Source organism: Dunckerocampus dactyliophorus, chromosome 7 (assembly GCF_027744805.1).
Source record: "Dunckerocampus dactyliophorus isolate RoL2022-P2 chromosome 7, RoL_Ddac_1.1, whole genome shotgun sequence".
NCBI lineage: Eukaryota > Metazoa > Chordata > Actinopteri > Syngnathiformes > Syngnathidae > Dunckerocampus > Dunckerocampus dactyliophorus.
The window spans coordinates 4,375,680-4,397,725 of record NC_072825.1 but is presented as its reverse complement, the minus strand read 5'-3'; the positions used below and the strand labels follow the sequence as shown (position 1 = coordinate 4,397,725).

The window sequence follows — 22,046 nt, the reverse complement described above, 5'->3', positions numbered from 1 at the left end:
GAGAGCGTGAACGCAGCACTGACAGCAGCTGCATTCCAGTAAAGGTGAGCATACACACACACACACACACACACACACACACACACACACACACAAATACGTTTTTAAGCCGCTCCCCTTTCAGGCGGCTGCATGGCTGGCTTACGACTGCATTCTTTGTTCGTTGACTTGTCAGGACGGGCAGACGCACAACGTCAGCAGTCCACAAGCAGTCAGTGGGATGAGTGGGGGGCACCACAGCAGTTTACATTTCAATCTATGAGGGCCACACATACAAATTACTGCAGGGAAGGAGCGAGAGAGAGAGAGAGAGAGAGAGAGAGAACGAGAGACACACACACACACACACACTTGTGCACACGTACACACACAGGGGTGTGTCAATGCATGTTTAGTTCCTCAAGGAAGTACAAGTCCACATTATCAGAGGGTTTAGACGTGAGTGCAGATGATTTTCTTGTTTAAAATGAGGCACTGACATTGAGGTCAGGGCGTTGTCACTGTGACACAGAGGACACGTGCCACCACAGACAGGAAGAGGAGGACACTACATACAAGTTCAGGTAAGACTAACTAACTAACTTACACATTATTATATTCACGTTGTTAGCAGATTTGGGGAGGGAAGGGCTGTGTTCTTTATGCTTTCCTCCATGTTGAGACGTGTGTGCGAGGTGCACGAATGCTGCAACATGTATGCACATGCATGCTGACATGTGGAGCTAAGATGTGTGTAGCACAGGCCAAGAGTTGCTCAACGAGGAGTTGGACCGGACCCCCTCTCCTCACACACACACACACACACACACACAAACCCCTGCAGGCTGGCACAGTGTTAGCCGGCTTGTTGGCTCAATGAGATGCTGAGAGATGATCACACTCACTGAGAGCACTTTGGCGGCACAAAGGCAGTGATGATGGCCGCCAACCGTCAGCTGTCAGTTTCGCTTCCCTTTAGGGGTAGGGTTGACGTGCCGCAAGCTTGAGCAACATCTGCTTGTGCAACGCTAAGGAGAAACAGCACAATGTCTTCTTTGCACTTTCAATACTCAAAATGAAGCCGTACGCGCAACCTTTGGAGGAAGCAGGTGACTTGAAGCTACTGCCATCATGGCTCGTTGGTCAAGGGCAGGGGTGGGCAAACTTTTTGACTCGCGCTCCACATTGGGTTAAAACATTTTGCCAAGGGGACGTCTATAGAAGGTGGTCATCAGACAGAACGGTGTACTTACTCAAGATTTAACAAAATAACACAACCACAGCAAGTTAACGCATCACATAAATCAACTACTGCTATTACGTGGGTAATAAACAACAACTAAGCTCTAAACATAACATCTAACTTAAACTGTTATTTACATACAAGTACTGTCAGGGCATGCTGGGTAGTCCTGTGGCAACAACAATAAGAACTATGAATGATAAAACATTGGATCTCAGGAGTATGTGAACGTCTCTCCTTGTTTAGTTCCCTGACGACTTTCTCAACATGTTTTGCAATCAAGCAAAACTGTGACAAACACGGCCACATGTTGGGAGAGAGAATGCCACAACCTACCCAGCATGCCTTGCAGCAGGAATATATGGGTGTAATTGTGGCATGGGAGTTGTGCATAGACGTTTATTTGTATGCCCAAAGGGTGCAATAGGTAGGTTACATTGTGTTTTATGTGTGTGTTGACATGTTGTGTTGTTTGGATCACTTTTTTTGTACAAGCTACAGATTGCATGTGAATATTTCCTGTGTGATTCAAGCATGCCACAGCAGCACTGCAAGTCATGCTGCCAGCTACAGTTTTGATATTAAAGGTTTTTTAAAAAAATACGGTAATTTGGAAATGCCCGGTGGACCGGATTAAGACGTTTGGCAGACTTGACGTGGCCCCCGGGCCACAGTTTTCCCGCCCCTGGTCTGGTCCTGGTGATTCTCGCTTCAGGTGCGAGAGGTCCTCTGTTCTAATCCTGGAATAGCCCTCCTTCCATTTAATCTCCCAGTGCACAATGGCAAGTTCAGGCTGATGTTGCAAATTTGTGTGAACCTCACCCTGCATTTTGTTTCACATAAAGACAGATCGCTACAAAAAGGAGTGAAAGGAGTGTAATGTGCAAAGAAACAGTGTCAAATGGAATACTTATGTCAGTACACTTCAATAAATATACTGTCTGCTGGGGATGAATGGATAATGCATTTTTGCCAAATATGAGCATGAAACGAGTAGATGTCGTCATTATTTGTAAGGAAAGAAAGTCCTCATTATGTATTCACTCTTCGCGCTGTGTGATTGGCCAGTCACACATAGCGACCGCTCCTCCCGAGACAGACTGTGCAGGCTGGAGCCATAGAGGAGTTGATTGGTGCCTCATTGACGTACACGGTGCAATTGGCAAGTTGAAAACTGCTCGTGTGGCGTTGCCCACTGCCTCCACTTTATTAGGTTTTCCTCAGCTCGCCTCTATTTCGGTTTGTATCTAAAGTCACTTGGCAAACTTGTTTCGTAAAGTACGCGGTGCATTTAGCGCTGTGCAGACTTGTGTTGCGTCAGTCACTTATGCAACTCAATTGGCGTAGCATAACCGCCTTTTTCCTTGAAATGTATTTGTCTTATTCCATGAAGTCATCATAAAACAGGCGTGCTACCTACAATATAAGAATTTTGTTAATTTTCAATTGGCGGTACACAGACAGTGGTAAGAGTAACCTGCATTGACTGGCCACAACATTAGGTACACCTGCACAAGAGCTGCATCAAACATTCTGCTTTTATGGCTATCATACTACATAATATACAGTACATAAGCGTGGTAAAATATTACACCCCTTTCAATACATTGCAGTATGCACGGTGCTATATTAAACTTGTTTCGTAACATACAGCTCGTGAGTCAGTCACTGCCAGGTTTTTTTTTCGTCTGCTTGCTTATAATTTGGCTGGCGATATAAAGTCAGTTGGAATACTTTGCTTGTACAGTGAACAAGGCTGACAGATTATTTCCCTCTTTGCCATCAGTGAATGTTTGCATGAATCACCAACTTCACAAAGATCATTAAAAAAAATAACCAAATAATAAACAGGTCACTTACACACATACCCATGTAGCTGAATAATAAACAATAAATATAGCAACTGCTGATCAATCCATGTCAACCTGAAGACTTAAAATAATGTACAGATTTAAGTCCCACACATTTCTGCGTAAACCACGCCCACTTCCGGTTTATGCCCCACCCACTCCGAGTACAGATACGGATACGGATCATTTAGATGGGTGAACAGATATGGATACAGATACAGATAGTGGTGTACTCGCTCATCCCTCCTGTGTACAATGTACACTTAGTCCCTGAGTGCGCACATTTTGACAGCGTAGACCAGTGGTGTGCATACCTTTTCCACCGAGGGCCACATATTGAAAGATCAAATGATGCTGGGGCCACTTTTACATTTTTTAAACCAACTCATGTAGCTATGAGCTAAAGAAACAAACTCCCTTCATCTCAGCTTTGTTTTATCAGTGACAAAACCAAATATTATATTAGTATGAACCTTTCCTCCTCATTTTGACTTTTGTCTTGTAATTATTTTTCTCTTAACATTATGACTTTTATTCTCATAATATTTTCACTTTATTATTGTACTATTATAACTTTTTCCTAATGTAATTTTCCAATAATTGCAATTGTCTTTTTTGTTGTTTTGTTTGTTTCTCATATTATGACTTTTTCCAATGTTATGCTTTCTCTTAACATTATGACTGTACTCTCTTAATATTTTATCTTTATTCTAGTAAAATTACTGCTTTTTGCCATGTTTGCTGTTGTTTTTTTAGTTTTCTTGTTTAATTGTTTTTGTTGTTTTTTTTTTCAGAAAGAGGGCCAATAAAAAAATTGCCACAGGCTGTATATGGCCCCCGGGTTGCACTTTGGATACCCCTAGTGTAGACGGTCCCTCCTTTTTAATGTTAAATAGAAACCACTCGACCTAGTTGTGCACTCACCAATTTGAGTGCATCCAAGTACCGACAGTGCACTGTATTTTGCCATGCCTCTCAGTGTGAAGGCACTTTTGCACACAAAAGACTGAGTCCACCAATTGAGACACAGCCACACTTTTCCAGCTCGCTTGCTTACATAGTCAGGTTATCTCAATGTGGACAATCTTCAATGACAGTGTTTGTATTAACAACGTCCTCCTTTTTCATCTCTGATAGTGTAGCTTTGCTTTTCCGCATTTTTCTGGCACGTTGTCATTGTTGAGAGCGATCGTGGATGGTGTGCTGAGGCTTGGTGAGGTCTAGGAAGTTTCAACAAGATCTCTCTCATTTTCATCTAGTTTCACTTTGAATCCTCAACAAACAGAACAGACTTCTGTGTCAACATGTTGTTACATGTGAGGAATGCTAAATATTTACTAGTGCTACAGTCTGCCTACATGCTTCTTGGCTGGACAAACACTTGAAGGTCCTGCGGTGGACTGTGGCCTGATATTTCAATGTCTTCCTCACTCCATCAGCAGCACAACCATCAACAACACCAACATGCTCAATGGCACTGACCAAACACTCCATAACGACATTCATGGTAGAGCAACGCAGTGAACAAGTGGTCTGACAAAGACCACCAACCTGTTGAGATACACACCGACTGGACACTTCATTTGGTACACCAAAGATAACAATGCACAATTTCCTTTACATTCATTTATCTATGGCGGGCAGATATTTAGCCTTTTAAGATTTGGCGCTATCTGCTCACCCTCACTGAATGAGGTGTAGTTACAACCCCGTCCAGTAGATGGCATCGTAACTCAGCATAGGAAGAAGCAGTTAGAAACAGCTGCAGCCAATAAATTGCTTGATATCACAGTGACCCAAACAACAAATGGTCATCAAACAGAATGACAGTCTCACGCACGGTGTGGACCAAAAAATAAACAACACAACACATAACAAGGGTAAGCCAACATACAACAACAATAAATTGCAATTGTATAGGGGTAACGACTAAGCGCTAACACAGACACTTTACCTATTATTTACAAAGTGCCCGCAAGGCATGCTGGGTACTCCAGCAGCAACTACATTACTCTACACGACATTATCTTTAAAATCAGTGCACACTAGAGTCCAGGAAGCAACATTAATGGGGGTTTTTAATCGCTCATGCATGTTATAAGGCGCACTCATGCTCGTCCACCGCTGCACAATATGAAACCAATAGCCGTAAGTCAATAACGTCATGTTGTGTTAAATAAAATTAAAAACATGAGATAATGTCGGATATGTCTTATATGACACAAACCAAAAACCTTTGTTTTACCTGTCAACATACAAACGCTGAGGTTTGCGTCATGGCCGATTATGCACAATAGACGATAATGTCATCTACCACCACTACAATTAAACAGCAGACCTGTGGGAAACACTGTTGACTTTTGCTGCTCGAGTCTCCTCAGTACTTTGACTCCGCCTCCATCATGACTGATAAAACAAACACATCTAATGAACCTTCTTTAATTCCCAGCAGGAAAAAGGCAGCCATTGTAAGGGAGCTGTGAGAAATGTGACACTTGTTCCTAGTGCATGTCTGTGCACATGAATGGGCCCAATGACAGTGCGCGTTAAAATAACATGAACGTCACTGTTTGCACTAAGGTGCTTTTCACTGCATGAATGCAGAATCCCAGCTAGTGGTTCTCCTTGTAGAGCTGTGATTAAACATGTTGTTGGGTCAGAATTGTAGTCGTTTCTTCGGCTGATGACATGTGGAGCAAACAGGCGTGGGCCTGCCTCAGCTATGTGACTCGCCTCCAGCACTTGTCAGCACAGGCAACAAGTTGCACACAAGAGCTACTCTCTTTGCACTCGCCTTCTTCTGCTGTTCAACTGAGACCAGTAGAGACAGGAAGTAGATAAAGCTCTCTCGGTGGAACCATGCATACTGAAGATCTGACACACTGAGTTTGTAAGCGTGTACGGTTGCCGTCTAACTTATTTATCAAGATGGACTGTTGTACTAGGACACCAGAACCCTTCACATCAGCCTTGTTCAGTCCATGTAGGCCACTAACACAGCACTGAGCACTTTAATCATTTTAGGGATTAACAACCTTTAGAAACTTCTCACCTCAATCAAGGCTTACATAGTCATTTCAGTCTCTGCTTTGGCATATTAACAGCCTGCTTGTGGGGGCAACGGTCTTTGAGGTGTCTTGCAGCTGGAAGCTTCTCAGTCTGATTCCTGTTTCCCCCTCAGAGAGATGTCTAAACAATAACTGAGGGGGATCCTGAAACTCCCGAGGTCGTGTTATCACTGTGGGATTAACTGGATGCAGCGGTAAACATCGGACCTTCGTAGGTCTGCTGATGACCTCTCCTGGGTGTGTGTGTCTGCTTGACTATCCCAGGAGAGACATTAAAAAGCCTCAGTGGAGTCACTTTGCCAGTGTTTTTCCCCATCAGGCATCACAAATCAGACACAAACAAACCAAATGTGTCACTGTCTGCTAGCTTAGTTACCACTGAAGGCAGTGAATGAAAGTCACTTTTCATTTTAACCTTTTTTGTTTCCATTTGTGACAACACTCACTAGACGCATCACTTTTCGATCAGTGTTCACCTTGACAAGCAGGTGTGAGAATGTTGTTGGTCCTGATGGCGATCTGTGACCGTTTTTATGTTTGTTACTTATTAAACCTGCTTGATAAAAACTACACTACCAATACGGAGGAAGTTTAACCAAAAAAGTGCAGTGTGAAAACTTCCTGTCCAAAGAAAGAGTTACAGAAAGTTTGCTAATTTGCAGTAATAATCAATGACTCAATGGTCACCTTGAGATATTCAAAGAAAAAAAAAATTCCTTTTCTCAACGCAGACAGCCATGGACCACTTTAGCTCAAAGGACATGGCCTTAAAGGTCCAGAAGAAGATCCTCAGCAGTGTGGCCACCAAAACCTCCGTCCAAATGTTCATCGACGACACCACCAGCGACATCCTGGACGACCTATACCACTTCTCCAAGGAGTACTCGGGAAACAAGTCTGAGGCCCAGAAGGTGATCAAGGACCTGATCAAGATCGCCGTGAAGATCGGCGTTCTGTTCCGAAACAACCGCTTCAGCACAGAGGAGCTCAGCATGGCGCAGGACTTTAAAAAGAAGTTGCACCTAGGAGCAATGACGGCCATCAGTTTCTATGAGGTACACATTCACACATTTAGGTACATCAGTTCACCCGAGCATTGAGCGTTATGATCTTTGTAAAGGCAGAGAAGCTGATTGTCCTTCTAGAACAATTGTCAGTCATGTGACATCATGTGTGTGCAGGTGGACTTCACCTTCGACAAGACGGTGATGGCTGACCTGCTGACCAGCTGCAGGGACCTGCTGCTTAAACTGGTCAACACCCACCTCACACCCAAATCTCACGGCCGCATCAACCACGTGTTCAACCATTACGGCGACCCCGAGCTCCTCACGAAGCTGTACGAGCCGGACGGGCACTTCAGGCCCAACCTGTCTCGAATCTGCAAAGGACTCAACAAACTGGTGGAGGACGGGACAATATGACTCCCAAATGGGACCGGACTGAAACGCACAACTGCCTTGTTGCTACCAAGGCCACGGAGGCACCTGTGAGACACTCCACTTGGGAACATGGAATCCAGCACCAAGGTTCTACAAGAACATCGAGCTGCTGGAGAGGCTGATTAAGAGATTTTGTTAGTTAGTTTTGGGGTGTTGATGTGAAAGGTCACAGAGGTAACTAGTTTACACTTTATCCACTATTTTAATATCTGGACATATTGTAAGATTGGCCTCGTAACTACTGTTTGTTTGGGTTGAAGAGACAGAATACTGATACAATGCTACCCTCTGGTGGTCAGAAGAATGCTTCAAAAAGGGAATAAAAAACACTGAGGAAGAATCCTGCATCCAAGAAACAGCCAATTATAATAATAATTGTACAGTAATAATAAATGACTGTGACAGCAATACGTTGTGGGTGTGGTCTCTCTGTCCTGTATGTGACCAATAGGACAACAAAAGTGATGTATGTGAAGGCACTTTACATTGGGAGCTTATTTTATTTTACAATTTAACATTACAAACACACACTAGTACCCTGTATTAAAAAAAAAAAAAGTTTAATAAACTTTACAAAAGCTACAAAACAAAGCCTTTTTCTCTCAACATTGCATACATTAGTAATAAAATCATTATTGTGCATCTATAGGCTGTAACAAACTGTTAAGAGTGAATAAGTTAATAAAAACAGTGTTAGCTATTGTTGACTGTTGGGCATGTATGGCAGTTACATGCCTGTCCCATGACCACCATGTGAACAGCCTCCATGTGATCAAGGCGAGACCACAGTGTCCGCCTCCGCTAAAAAACAAAGATCAAGAAAGTGCTTAAAACAATCCTGAGGCTAAGTGTATTCACACACACAGCAAGATGACAACAATAGTATGTAGTGCTGTTGTTGAGTGAGCAGGAAGTGGTCACAGTTCAAAGATCTCATCCTCTTGTTTCTTCAGCTTCATGGTGAGCTTGGTGGTGGTAAGCGGCACTGTCACGTGCAGCGCCTGATGGCGCCGTCCTACAGGCGACTGCCGTTCGTTTGTTCTGCTGGAGCACACCGCCTCCAGGTCGGTAACCCTGACAGAAGACGGACGATGAACAATCACACATTCTTAACAAAAACTAACTTCCTGCCCAACATTAAGTGCTTGGTCGCCGTGGCAACCAAGAGGGCATTGCCAGAGATTATTGATTATGCTCATCAGAATATCATCCAGGGATATAAAAATTAAATGTTTGGTTGTAAACAGCAGCTAAGATAACATTCTTTGCACTTTTTGAATGTGTGTTTTACCTCTTCTCCGCATTCTTCCATCCTCTGGCTGCAGCCTGCTTGGACTCGCTGATGAAGCCATCGAGTCTTGTCAAAAAATCCCTGGCTGTGAGCTCTGGGGCATTCTCTTGGTAAGAGGGGCTCGCTTTGAGGCCGTTATAAGGGCAAGTCCGGCCTGCCACCTCTCCAGAGTCCTCACCCTCACCCTTATGTCCACCTTCATCACGAGTGTGTCCTTCCACGTCTGAGAGGACAGGGATGGACAAGGACTTCTTCAGGAAGATGGAGTCATTAGTGTACAGCCTGTTGGCTCTTTGAATTTGTTCCATCTGGAAGACAACATTAGTTACTTGGTAGCATGCGGCTTTATTACCCTAGAAAAATTACTACATTCATTAAAATACAACCAATCAAGCCATCTTTCCCTAGAAATATTGCCAAACAAGCAGGTTAAGATGGGACAAAAAAACGACCGAAACAAACAAATGGCATAAAGGAACAGGAGACTTATCATAACCTGAAAATATATAAATAGAAGAATTATCCTAAACTGTAATTACTTTAAACATGGTGCTATTAGTTTGGCCTTAGCTCACAGTTTGAATACAACTGAGTTATTAACATGGTAAAACACAGTTGTGACTGTGTAGCAGTTATTTAAAGTGAAATTAGCTTAGTTGACATAGAAAAGTACACATAAGGTAGTGGTTCGTACTTACAGTAACTCCATATTTCAAGGCCAGACCTTGAAGGGTTTCACCAGGCTGGATGTGATGTTGTATAACTCTCCTGCGAACCGGGGAGAGATTGGACCGGACCAGACTGCCGTAAGACCGGCTGCGGCCGCCGAAGAGCAGGCCGTCCACCGGCTGCTTCTCCTCGGACATGACGCGGAATCACTGGGCACCAGTCAAGTTTTCACCACAGTAAAATGCTTCATAACAAACATGGCTGCTCGCTGACGACAACTTTGTTGACCTATAATACCCTTTAGTTAACAAGTAAGATAACTAAACTTAACCTTACCGCGACTGCCAAACGTGCTGTGCCTAGCGACGTCACCGACATAAAACCACTGGTTTCATTACAATTACAAACGGCAGACACAACATGATAGTTAATGTGGAAAAAGTGGACATTTATCTTACGGTTAACATTATGTGGAAAAAGTAGACATTTATCTTACGGTTAAGTTAGTCTCTTGCCTGCTGCCATTTGTTGCCATAGCTGCGACTCCCGTCATGCATCACGGTAATGCGTTCAAATACACTTGGAATGCTCAAATTTGTACTTATTGAACGAATCTATTATAATAAACTAACAAAAAACAACAATATTAAACTGTTAAATAATACTTAATACGATCAGTACATTTCGGTGACAAACACTTAACGTAAAAGCTCTGAAATTCTCCCTCTCCAAATAGTATTGGAAAAAAGCTACTTTTACATTTACCCTGAACGCCACATTACATACAGGCTAAACCACTAGCACTTTAGTTAACTATACGCCTAACGTGTTACTAAATTACACTTTCTGACAAAATAGTAATGTCGTTTAAAAGGGAAGGCGATGACAAGAGTCAGTTGAATATCCTCAAGGTGATTATTATTCTTATAGCTTTACAATTATCGTTCACTGGATGCATGCTAACATTGTTAGCAGCGTGCTATGTTAGCTAAACAGCTAATAGCGAGGAGTGACACTTGAATGAAACTACAAATAATTAAAAGATCATAGACAAACAAGCGCAACTCACATATTGCATTGTACATATTGTCTGTTCACTTTGCATTTGACTTGCATTTCAGAAACGGCGCGTTGCAAATCTTCTGTCAAACTTCATTCCAGAAGATGAAGCAGCCCTTCTGAGCAATGGAAGGTAAATGTCAACATGAACTGCAGCACAAAGTGCAGTTTGACAAATGTTTTCTCTCTCTAGATATACTTGTCTAGTGTGCTCCTTCCGTCCTGTGTTTGACACCGTCGACATGCTGACAGTCCACAGGAAAGGGAAAAGGCATCTAGAAGGTAAACTACATAAACGGTTGTAATTGTCTCAAATTAAACGAGATTGGTTTTCAATCAAAAGTTACTCGCATTGATGATTGATTGTCAAATGACTAATTGTGAAGTCAGTGTCAAGAGTTATACGTGTATACTTGCTATCCTGTAGAAATATGTCAAAGTGTGGAATTATGAATGAAATTATTTAGTAGAACATGTATGTTTTAGGATTAAAAGCGTTCTATGGTAAGAAAGCTGAGTTGAAGCATGAAATAACAAAAAGGAAACAAGAAAACTTCATACAAGCTGAAGACGGGAAGCAGGTTGGTGACAGTTTCATAGTAACATAGTTTCCAGCAAGCCTTGCTTCAATGTTTCATGTGTTTCATTAAAAGCTTGCTTACACTAGGAGCAGTCATTGTCATTTGTGTTTAAACTTTTTTCATATTTTTCTTTAGGAAGGATCCAGTTCAGCTCCTTTATTGGCACAAACACGGAAGCTGACCCATCATGCTCTGCTGAAGACAGTACCGTATAACAGCTGCCATCGCAGAACCAGGCGAGCTACAGTACATACATGTTTGAGGTGGTCTCAGAAAGTAACACTTATACTAACACGTTTTGTAATTTGTAGTACAAAAACTGAAAAAGGACCAGCAAGCAGAGCTTCAGAAACAAGGGGCACCACTTGCAGTAAAACTTCACTTGAACATCTGGACCCACCTAAGGCAGGTGCAGAGTCGGGCGAGGTTCTGAGCAGTTCTAGAGGCTCCATATCAGGTGAGAAGTGGTAGAGTACAACTTTTGTTGTCACAGTGAAAACTTGACTGGTTGCGGCAAGAGAAGAGTCACATCCTTCAAAACCCACAGGAGGGTGCCCTGTGGCAGCGATACCAGAACCTGAGCCCATGACAGCCCAGAGGAGACGTGAGCTGGAGCATTATCTGAAACTGAAAAGGTATGGAACCTCCTTTGACCGGGTGATGACCGCTGAGATCAGAAGATGCTTCACACGTTAATGCTAATGATGCTTCACTTCCTGTAGTGATGGATGGCTGCAGGACCGGAGTGGCAACTGGATTAAAGACCAGAATGTGGAGTTTGATTCTGATGAGGAGCCTCCTTCACTTACCACCGTGCCTTCAAGTCACTAAGCTCCAGGTGCATGTCTTCATTCTAAATCATGAGGACATCCCGCACCTCATAAGATGACGTGTATATACAAACCTCACTGTTTCAGCCCCAACATGCTGCCTTTTTCTATATGATATAAATCTTTGAACCCTTTCTACATGCTGGTGACCTCATGGCGTCCATTTTGGCCAAGACACCAGCAGCTTAACACACACTTGACCGTCTCGTCACTATTCCCAGTGGCCTCTGCTGCCCCCCCCCACCAGGATTAATCCTCACTCAGCTTAAGTGTAAACCTGCAACGGACGAGCAGTTGGGGTGTTAATTTGCCTTGGGATTCCACCAGTTAGCGTCGCTAGTGCGTCAAATTAGAGAAGACCTTGAGAGTCAGGTCAGCTGGGGAGGGGCTGTTTCCTATTGACGCCGCTAATGTGTCAAAAGCACCCTGCGTCATTAATTTGGTGCTCACCTCTTTCCCTGTCGTCACAGAGACAAACATTCAGTGTTTCGGATCTTTCCAAACTTTGTTTGCTGTTTTTCTTGAACCTCATTGTGACTTGAAAAGACAAGTGACCTTTGAGAAGTTCAGACAGAGGTCAAAGTGGAGCACTCTAAGGAGAAGAAACATGAAAAACGGGAGCAGAGGGCGGCCGGAATCCAGGCAATGTTGTGGAAATCCTGGGAGGTTAGCAGCTGTTTGTGCTCATAAAGCGCTGAGGGCGCAAACAGGCTCCTCTTCTATTTGGAAGCAGGAAACTGAAGCCTGCAGGCCAGGATCCCTTACTCTTTGGGCCCTGGGGGGTAAAAATAGCTGGGGTGCTTGTGGGAAGTGCGAAGATCAGAAGAGACTTAAAGAGATTTATGTGATTAAAGTGAAACCTTAGAATGTTGTCAATAGATGAGCCGCTCAACACTTTACCACAGAAGAAGAAGAAATCAATGTTATTTAGGCATAAATTCAAAAGCACGTACTGCAAATCCAAACGGCTGCTCTTGTATTAATGCCAAATAAATTATTGGCATAAATAACATAAATAACAACAAATAAAATGTGGAAAATGTTTACAAAGAGTATTTGAATAAATATTTTAATGAAAGTATTTACAGATGCTCCTCCCCCCGCAATGAGATGAATCATTGGGCGGCACAAAGAGGACACGTCCTGTCTTAAAAAAAGACAAATTGTGCTCTCAGTGACAAGTGAAATGTTTTGCACATGTCCTGTGCTAAGCTCAGCAGCTCCATCCATCTTCTACTCATCTTCATGTTTTTCATCTCAGCCTCTGCTGGCGAACTGCAAAGAGAAACACGAGGTGAGACATCTCACATGCAGCCAAGCGCCACTGTCAGTTCATTCCTTCTTACTCATGTCATTGTTTCGCGTGATGGCCATGGCAGCTCGGGCGCGAGGACCCTGCTGCGTGAAGTGGTAGCCAAACTTTAGGATGCTGGAGTTGTTCTCCAACATGGCAGCGATCTCCATCTCCACTGAGTCGCCCAACTTTTGTCTCTGTAGGACAGAGAGGAGAGTGTCAGGCAGGCCAAGACAGAAGTGAAGTTAAGTTCCCCAGATTCTGTCAACCCTTTAGGTTTGACAAGTTTTCCACCACAGACCTGGTTGTCGATCTTGAGCTCCACCAGCGTGGCGTTGTTGGCCATTGCCTTGATGACGGCCATCATGCCGTCGGACGTGATGAAGTTGGACTCGATGTTCAGACTCTGCAGGCTAGTGTTCTCCTGCAGCATCTCGGCACAAGCCTGACACACACAGAGACCATCTGATAAAAAAATCAACTTGAATAAAAGGGTGAATGAATGAGTCGTGTTTCTTGGACTCACATAGGCCACGGGGTCGTTGCTGCGGGTGGCGGCGATGCTCAGGAGCTCCACGTGAGAGTTTCCCTTCATTGCCTCAAAGATGTCTTTCAGTGTCGGGATGGGAATGTCCTGTAATGACAGAAAGCCTTTGTGTTACTACGCTAACGATGATTGCATCTTGTCCGTGATGGTCACACTGAGAAGTATGCTGATCAAAAATACTGTTGACTAAGTATCTGACTGCAGCAAAGTTCTTCACTTACTGTCGGTGTTCATTGTCCTTGGACTGACCTTGATGTTGTTGAGGTTGACCTCTGTCAGGCTGCTGTCATTGCTGTGGATCCTCTCCAGAGTCTCCTCCACGTTGGTGGTATTGGGAGGCTCATCAGGGAAGACCTTAAAGGGATCTGCTTTCACAACACCTGAAGGTCAAGCAGCAGAGATAAATTATTTGTGAAGTAAGTTGTAGAAGAACGAGCATTTTTCTACGTACTGTTAATGCCCTCAGTGTTGGCGATGGTTCCGGTGGTTCCCAGAGCGTCGTAGTACTGCTTGTTGCTCATCAGCGTGTACATTCCCAGAATAGCTGCATGTGCAAGAAAACATTGAGGACATTTCAATGCAATGTTCTGATCTGGGAAACTGGTCACCGGTACCAGCAGGCCGAGCTGGATGCTGCCTCGTCTCTCGTGAGGCTCCGGCCTGTTTGTCAAGATAAGGATGTTGTTGTTGGGTGGATCGTCATCGTGTTGTCTTACGGTTCCTCAGAGGAAAGAAAATAGCACATATTTTCAGACATGATAAGAGTATTTCCATTGAGGTTCTTTCTTCCCATCCAAGTTGGTTTCTGAAAGACTGTTTTATGAATTAATTTAGTGAGGACTACGAGTACATTCGTGCGGACTCTGCATCGGTCAGTCTTGGTAAAGAGGGAGCTGACCTGAAAGGCAAAGCTCTCAACTTACCAATCGATCCACAGTATGTTCCTACCCTCACTTATTGTCATGAGCTTTGGGACGTGATCAAAAGGACAGAATCGCGGGTCAAGCGGTCCTCGGTAGCGTGGCTGGGCTCTACCTTAGGGTTAGGGTGAGAAGCCTGTCATATACGGGACCTACTGAGAGGAGCCAGACAGGGTGGCTCAGAATCTTGCCAGGATGCCTTTTCAAGACACATCCGACTGACAGGGAGCCTCAAGGGAGATGCAGGACACGTTGGAAAGACTATGTCTCTCAACTGGGGAGCGTCAAGTCTGGGCTTCTCTGCTTAGACTGCTGCCTTCCCGACCTGACCCCGGATAAGAGGAACAAGATGGGTGGATGCATACTAGTACGTTCATTGCCATCTTACTGAAAGGCTAAACAGACCTCAACATGCTCCTCACCATCACCAGGAGGGGGCAGCACTGTTTGCACTCATGTTATAACCTGCCTTCCACCAAACTGTGTCACACACCACCTGCTGTGACACCCCCACCCCACCACCCGCTGACCCTGGGCAGGGCTACCATGCAAAGGCAGGCCAGTGAGACAGCTGCCTGCTTAGCCATAAACACCCCTACCCCCCCAACCACGCGCCCCTGAGAATAACCCTTCTAGCTTTACAGCTCCATCTAGCCTAGCAGCAGACTAGTGTGTGAAGTGTAGCAACATGCTAACATCATAAATAAAACTGTTAATGACATATGTTGAACTACTCTCACTCTAGCCTAGCTCTTCATCCCTTTTGACCCGCTTGCCAAAAAGCCCAACAAAAGGCTGACAGAAGCTAACTGAGCTTTAATCCTCATCTGGACCCGGTCCAGTTGCAAGCCCCGCGGATATGGACAAACAGCCAGTGACTGGATCCAGTGAGGATCACTGTCGACATGCTTTGGCCCTTCATGAGGAGGCTTTTAGAACCTTTGTGGGTTTCAGCAGAACCAATAAATCTGGTCCTGGCAGAGCTGTTAGTTAGCTTTTAACACGCAAAACCTGGATCATCATTCCAGTGCATGTAGTCCACTTAACCAGATGGTCTCTCGTGGTCTCAGTTAATATTTCAAAGAAATATTCTTAATTATGCAGAAAACATCAGTTGGTTACTTTCTGTTTCAGTATGTCTGCTTTAAAGAGATATCCTATCTTTCTCACACACACACACACACACACGACACCCTTATAGGCCAGCCCGTTTATTTTTGAGTTGCTGAGTTCGGGGAATCGGATCCCGTTGCATGTCTGACTGTGGGACGTCTGAGATGTTAGGAGAACCGGAACTATTTGGGTCAGAGCCACTGTGCTGGCACAAAGGGTTAAACTGCGACTGCAGACAAAGAAGAAACATGGCTGCCTTTGTTTTTCTGTCATTAGTGAACTCTGTCACATGATGTTCTCATCAAGTCCAGAAAACATTCAAACAAAGAACGTCTCTTTGTTTGAAGCACACAATCATTGTCAGGAATGCCGTTAAATCATCACTTTATGCGCAGTATTTATACGCCTGTCAGCAGATAATCTTTAAAACTACATGATGGTTAAACACTGCTAAAAATAATTGGACCCAAACTTTGAAAGGTGGTTCATCAGCCATGGAAGAAACCAGTACATTTTGGACCAGTTCCAGGTTTCTTTTAAACAATGTCCACTGGTCGTGTTGTGACTCAGCGCTGAAGTTTAGCTGGATCATACTAGCAAAAAGTCTCACCTGCGATGTCGCACATTTCGGCATCTGTGGCATTCTTGAGCGCCTCCTCGAGCTCTGGCTCCAGGATGACCTGCTCGTGCTCGGGAATCTCCGCTTTTTTTTTGGCCACAAAGGCTTTTCCTGGAAGAACACAAACACGCTTTGTCTGACTGACTCCACCCCTCATGTAACTATGTAATTCTTTGACCATGAAGGACACACCCACCCACCTTTCTTCTCTCCCGTAAAGGGCACCAGGTCCTCCCTGTCTGGGTTCTCTATGGCCTCCTTCTCCAGGTGCTGCATCAGAGCGTCACGGTCAAACGGCCCGGTTGGACTTTTCTTTGTCTGGTCACGCTGCCGGAAGCCAGCTGGCAGCATGGCATTCTGGGAAGTCAGAGGGCATGTTGATGTGATGCGAGAGGGAGGGATAGCTGGGTTTAGCTACTCTCAGGCAAACTGAACAAAGTGACCAGGTGGACGAATTGAGCGCTCCTCGTACCTCGGGGTCCATTTCCTGAAGTTCATACTCCAGCTGGTCCAGCTCCTCGGCGCTCAGGCCCTTGAGGATGGCGTCCTCATCGATGTCCCTGGGGTCCGACATGACACGCTTTGGGGAGAGAGCGCTGACTCACATGCACACTCTCGCTCTCACACACGGCGACACACCTATGGTTGGGAGAGGCTCTGCAAAAGAGGAGCATGAGCATTTTTACACTTTCACAAGTGTCACGTCCGACACGTCACATGATGTCGCAAAGCCGAAGAGTGACAGAAATGATAGAGAGAGAATGAGGTGTGTGTAACTCAACACTGTTAACTTAGCTCATTGACACTAAGAATAGCAGAGAGGCTGCACTCCCTCATTTATCATCCCCACAAACATTTGTAGCCCTCCTGATGAAGACCGTCGCTCTTCATTACGACCAACAGACGAGAGCAGTGAGGTCACGACCCCCCCCAAACCAGAACAAACTACAATGTAAGTCCTGCTGACTTTAGAGAATATAGATGCACAGACCCTGCATACAACACTCAATGTATGACTGAGGCTCTGCCCAGTTTTATTGAGAGGGATTGACCATGACCCAGCCTCCTCTGAACTTTGATCATTTTAGGAGAACCAGCTGCCTCAACTTAAAGAAAAAGATCTTATTGTCACTTTGGAGGACACACTGGACCAAAGTGGTTCCACTGTTCGCGATGACAAACTGTACACAGAACAAATACATATAAAATACAGTAATAAAGCACTAAATACAAGAATTAAATGAAACCGTAATTTTAAAAAAGACAACAATTCTGTCTTGCACACTGGGGGGTGTTACAAGGAGTGGGAGACAGTCTTATTGGGAGGAGGGAAGTCTAAATAACGAGAGCACTGCGCTGCAAATGCTGTTATCGCTGTCCATTTCATAGGAGCAGATCCTTTCGCATGTTCAAAGATGCCATTTTTATCCTTCATAATGGTCATCGTGTTTCGGCAGCCTGGACTGGGCATACAGCCAATGTTGATTTCTCCACTGATTGTCTCACGGTGTCTAATTGGACTTTTACTTTCACTTTTACACTCTGCCACCAGACGAGTCTGCCTCACTGCCTTGGGAGTCATAACGAAGATTAAAATTAAGTAGTTCACTAAAAAGAACAAAAGTCACGTTCTTCCTCTCAGTGTAGCGACTATGTATCACTCCACCAGTCCAACAATGTATTAATCTGCTTACGTATTACTCCGCCACACGCATATAACTAGTTGTCTTTTTGTACAATATTGATAATTAGTTGATAGTTAACTGACAGTGTGTACATAACCATAAAACAGCAAAAGTCATAATGCTGTAAATTAGGGGTGTCACGATTCCCTCAGTTCACAGGACGAGACAATACACGAGATTGGGTCTATGCAACGAGATGAGATTTTAACATACAATGAAGAAATATGACAATATGTTTCAACATACAAATTTCATTTCTACTACCTTACACTCTTCTGCACTCTGCATGCTAGCAGCCCTACCTCCAACCAGCGAGACAAAGAGGCTGTGAGACTGACAAAAGGGCTAACTCTGTTTATGTCGTCGAACGTGCCATGGTGCTGAAACCAACGCACAGAGTGAAACCTCTTCCTGCCTGTTTAGAGGCGTGACGTGGAAAACAGACATGCATGCACACGGCAATATATTGAGGCCAGCAAAATTAGCAAGTTAATATCCATTTATTGTGTGATTATTTATTTATTATCGTCTTTGGCCAGCGCCCACTAAAGTTTTTTTCTGAATGAAAAATCTTCGCATTTTAATCTTGCAAGATCTTGTGACACCCCACCGTAAACCAAGGACCACCTGTACTGTGTACACTATAATATGTACTTTGTTCCTGAGTGCACATATTATGACAGTGTAGTGCTGTTCCAAATCCATTTCCATCATTGTTCTTGCATGTAGCCCCTGCATTCAAACAAGGCAGAGATTTTGCCATTGCTTTTTGTTTGGTAATCTCTCCCCTTCCGCTACATAGCCAAAATGATGACTACTGAGGATGGTGCTGTAAGTGTCCAGTAGTGCGCATTTGTAGCCCGCCTGCTTCAGCCAGCCCCGTGTTCCCACCCTGGGCTCAAACCAAGGTCTGCTAAATTAGAATCAAGAGCACTAACCGTCGAGCTAAAGGCTTGGATAGGCAATATGACGTCCAGCGCGACACTTAAGGCTCAGTGAATGAGGTTTTGGACGTTTTGAGTGTGACGTCCGGGTACCGACAGTGTACTGCATTTTTACATACTTCTCAGTGTGAACACACTTATGTACTCAAAAGACTAAGTGTAAGTACACATTTCACCGCTTGTCTGCACCTGGAATCCCCGAGTCATGTGACACATGGCGCTCCCCTACTCCCTGTCCACACCACCTGTACATGTCTTCATTGCTGATGTCCAAGCAAAGGTCTGAAAACTATCAGCTCTTTCCACTGCTAGATGACATTGAACTACATTTGGGACATCTGCAGGAACTGAAAAGTGAAGACAATGTGGAGTGTTGTACAGATTCCACTCTGCTGGGTAGATTTTCTGCAAGATTTTGGACTGTCTGTAGAAATTATGACAGTTTTCTTCTACAGAAAACTCCTCCAAGCATGTCTTTATGGACTTTGTTTGTCCACTGGAAACAGAAAAGAATCCTCCATGTGTCCCCACCAAATTGGATCCATACAATTGTCCGAAATGTCTTGTTAAGATGAAGAATTAAGATTGAGGGACAGTTTAGGTCAATATAGCCCAACCGCTCACTCATTCAGAGCTGTGTCCATATACTTTTGTGTAACTTTATGAATTCATGAGTCAAACATGTTGTCGCGTCTTCAGTTGCAAGCAAATTAAATGTGTCAAATGTTGCAGAATGATTTAAGGCCTTTTCCATGTCCACCTTGTTGCTGCAGCAGATTTGTCACCTTCGACCACGTCTTACTGCCCAAGTGTAACATTCCAAATCATGCTGGGCTTAATTTTAGCTTGACAAGTCAGCTACTTGCAGCCGTGTCAAGCCTGGCCGGCTTAGGTTGCCCCTTCACGAACACACACACACACACACACAAAACGATGACCCGTGCACACCTCATGCACAGTGTCTTTTCACAGAATGTCCAGATCAAAAAGTACATGCAACAAGTCGCAAAATGTGTCTCAATATCACACAAGTGCTGAGTTTGAGGACAAAGACAAGCCTTCATCTTCATGTTCTCACTCCTAGAACCATCATTTTCTCACCTGACTTACCTTCACTTCAGCTGCACTGTTGAAAGTTTCTAGAAAGTTTCAATCCGACTTTACCAACATTGTCCAGTCAGCTTGTTCATGCTGCAGCGTTCCATAACAGGACGCCAATGTTCCCTCTCACAAACGCACTGAACAACCAGCAGGGAAAATCGGGCGGAAGAAGCAGCAGCATCACACCTACCTGAGCTCCGTGTGGAAGCCTCCAGTCTGACAGAAAGTACACAAGGGCTACACCCCCTCTTCTCTCGCTCCATGCAGTGACGTCACCTCGACACGTCAGCACTTTATTATTTGGACGGAGAGAGAGAGTGTCCTCGTGAAGGAAAGAGAGCATGAGCTGAACTTTCATGATTGACAGCAACATTGCAGTCAAGTCACACTGGAGGATGAACGCTGACACCTAGTGTCTGAAACGGGCCTGCACAATGACGAGACTGTCTACAGTGGGGAAAAGAAGTAGACTACAGTACAGTATTTGAACCCCTATTCATTTAATAAGTTACCCTTTAAAAAGATATGAACAATCCATTATTTTACTGGTAGATTCATTGTAAGAGATACAGAATTGAAAATATATATACACTAGGTCCCCAACTTACGAACATCCGGCTAGCGAACATTCGCGGATACGAACACACGCCGACTGGTCTATATTTTATTTTATTTTGCCTTGTAGTCACTAAATCAGTATTAATACTGCTACTGTACATGCTTGACCAGTAGAGGGCACTGTAACACTGCTAATGGGACCAACACAGGAAGCGTTAGAGCTAAGAGACTGGAGAGATAAAACTAAATGGAAAGCTGTATGATACAACCCGGACAGAGCGTGTGATTAAAGTTTATGAAGAGTTAATAGGCCTGCTTAGTTCTACACCACCCACAGAACACTACCTCTTTTAGAAGAGTCTTCGGCGACAAGGACGATTTGTCCTTTTTTTCAATAACTCCTCCTCCTCCTCCACAACCATGTATGCTCGACCACTCCTCTTCAAAGGTAAATAACATTTATCATTACGTATTATTATATCATTTTTATTATTGTTTTTTTTATGAATTATCCTCGTTTAATATTACTACTGCAGCCAAACTCATATTTACATACATACACATATACTGTATATGTATACACGTACATGTAGTACCTATATCATTGGTAATATTACCTTTTCCCCTACTTAAGAACTATTCCTCATAAGAACGGTCGTCTGGAACCAATTGTGTTCATAAGTTGGGGACCTCCCTATCTATATATATATATATATAATATATAAATATATAAATATATATATAAATATATATATATATATATATATATATAGGGACGCACGGTGGCCTAGTGGTTAGCATGTTGGCCACACAGTCGGGAGATTGGGAAGATCTGTTGGTTTGAATCTCTGTGTGGAGTTTGCATGCTCTCCCTGTGCGTGCCTGGGTTTTCTCCGGGTATTCCGGTTTCCTCCCACATTTCAAAAACATTGCATGTAAGGTTAATTACTCTAAATTGCCTCTAATGACTCTGAATTGTCAATAGGTATGAATGTGACGTGAATGGCTGTCTATATGTGCCCTGCGCTTGGCTGGCGATCAGTTCAGGGTGTACCCCGGCTCTCGCCAAAGTCAGAGTGGGATAGGCTCCAGCATACACATGACCCTAATGAGGATGAGCGGCATAGAAGATGGATGGAGATTTTATATATATATATATATATATATATATATATATATATATATATATATACACACACAAGTACACACACACACACACACACACATGCACACTGGAGCGGTGGCTCCAGATA

General features: G+C 43.9%; 3 protein-coding genes across 9 annotated transcripts in view; 1 reads left to right on the top strand and 2 right to left on the bottom strand.

The window, feature by feature from the left end:
• Nucleotides 1–204: 204 nt before the first annotated feature.
• Nucleotides 205–22,046, top strand: part of LOC129184627 (tumor necrosis factor, alpha-induced protein 8-like protein 2 B) — a 32,163-nt gene continuing 10,321 nt past the window's right edge. For 2 of the 4 annotated variants that reach the window (XM_054780710.1, XM_054780709.1), the window contains exons 1-10: nucleotides 205–563; nucleotides 8,536–8,646; nucleotides 8,908–10,453; nucleotides 10,664–10,734; nucleotides 10,795–10,883; nucleotides 11,088–11,182; nucleotides 11,318–11,418; nucleotides 11,494–11,639; nucleotides 11,730–11,817; nucleotides 11,905–12,020. In XM_054780710.1, the coding sequence (XP_054636685.1) occupies nucleotides 10,403–10,453; nucleotides 10,664–10,734; nucleotides 10,795–10,883; nucleotides 11,088–11,182; nucleotides 11,318–11,418; nucleotides 11,494–11,639; nucleotides 11,730–11,817; nucleotides 11,905–12,013 (750 nt within the window). In that variant the 5' untranslated portion in view covers nucleotides 205–563; nucleotides 8,536–8,646; nucleotides 8,908–10,402 and the 3' untranslated portion in view covers nucleotides 12,014–12,020. Of the gene's footprint in view, nucleotides 564–6,871; nucleotides 7,196–7,321; nucleotides 8,109–8,535; nucleotides 8,647–8,907; nucleotides 10,454–10,663; nucleotides 10,735–10,794; nucleotides 10,884–11,087; nucleotides 11,183–11,317; nucleotides 11,419–11,493; nucleotides 11,640–11,729; nucleotides 11,818–11,904; nucleotides 12,151–22,046 lie in introns of those variants that run through there. The other 2 variants (XM_054780707.1, XM_054780711.1) reach the window with 2 other exon arrangements.
• Nucleotides 8,062–10,658, bottom strand: lysmd1 (LysM, putative peptidoglycan-binding, domain containing 1). Of its 2 annotated transcripts, XM_054780713.1 has the most exons (4): nucleotides 10,039–10,658; nucleotides 9,572–9,751; nucleotides 8,874–9,181; nucleotides 8,062–8,656 (listed from the first exon to the last, which is right to left on the bottom strand). In XM_054780713.1, exons 2-4 carry the CDS (start codon nucleotides 9,737–9,739, stop codon nucleotides 8,500–8,502), a joined length of 633 nt encoding a protein of 210 aa, XP_054636688.1. In that variant the 5' UTR covers nucleotides 9,740–9,751; nucleotides 10,039–10,658; the 3' UTR covers nucleotides 8,062–8,499. The 2 variants fall into 2 exon arrangements, with proteins under 2 accessions (XP_054636688.1, XP_054636687.1); XM_054780712.1 differs by having other exon boundaries at nucleotides 8,063–8,656; nucleotides 9,572–10,651.
• Nucleotides 13,068–20,580, bottom strand: tmod4 (tropomodulin 4 (muscle)). Of its 3 annotated transcripts, none has more exons than XM_054780703.1 (10): nucleotides 20,426–20,580; nucleotides 16,978–17,162; nucleotides 16,706–16,862; nucleotides 16,497–16,616; nucleotides 14,305–14,574; nucleotides 14,103–14,233; nucleotides 13,833–13,940; nucleotides 13,608–13,751; nucleotides 13,359–13,503; nucleotides 13,068–13,287 (listed from the first exon to the last, which is right to left on the bottom strand). In XM_054780703.1, the coding sequence occupies exons 2-10, from the start codon at nucleotides 17,077–17,079 to the stop codon at nucleotides 13,265–13,267; spliced, it is 1,200 nt and encodes a 399-aa protein (XP_054636678.1). In that variant the 5' UTR covers nucleotides 17,080–17,162; nucleotides 20,426–20,580; the 3' UTR covers nucleotides 13,068–13,264. The 3 variants fall into 3 exon arrangements, with proteins under 3 accessions (XP_054636678.1, XP_054636680.1, XP_054636679.1); XM_054780705.1 differs by having other exon boundaries at nucleotides 14,305–14,397; nucleotides 20,426–20,579; XM_054780704.1 differs by lacking the exon at nucleotides 20,426–20,580 and adding an exon at nucleotides 20,245–20,413.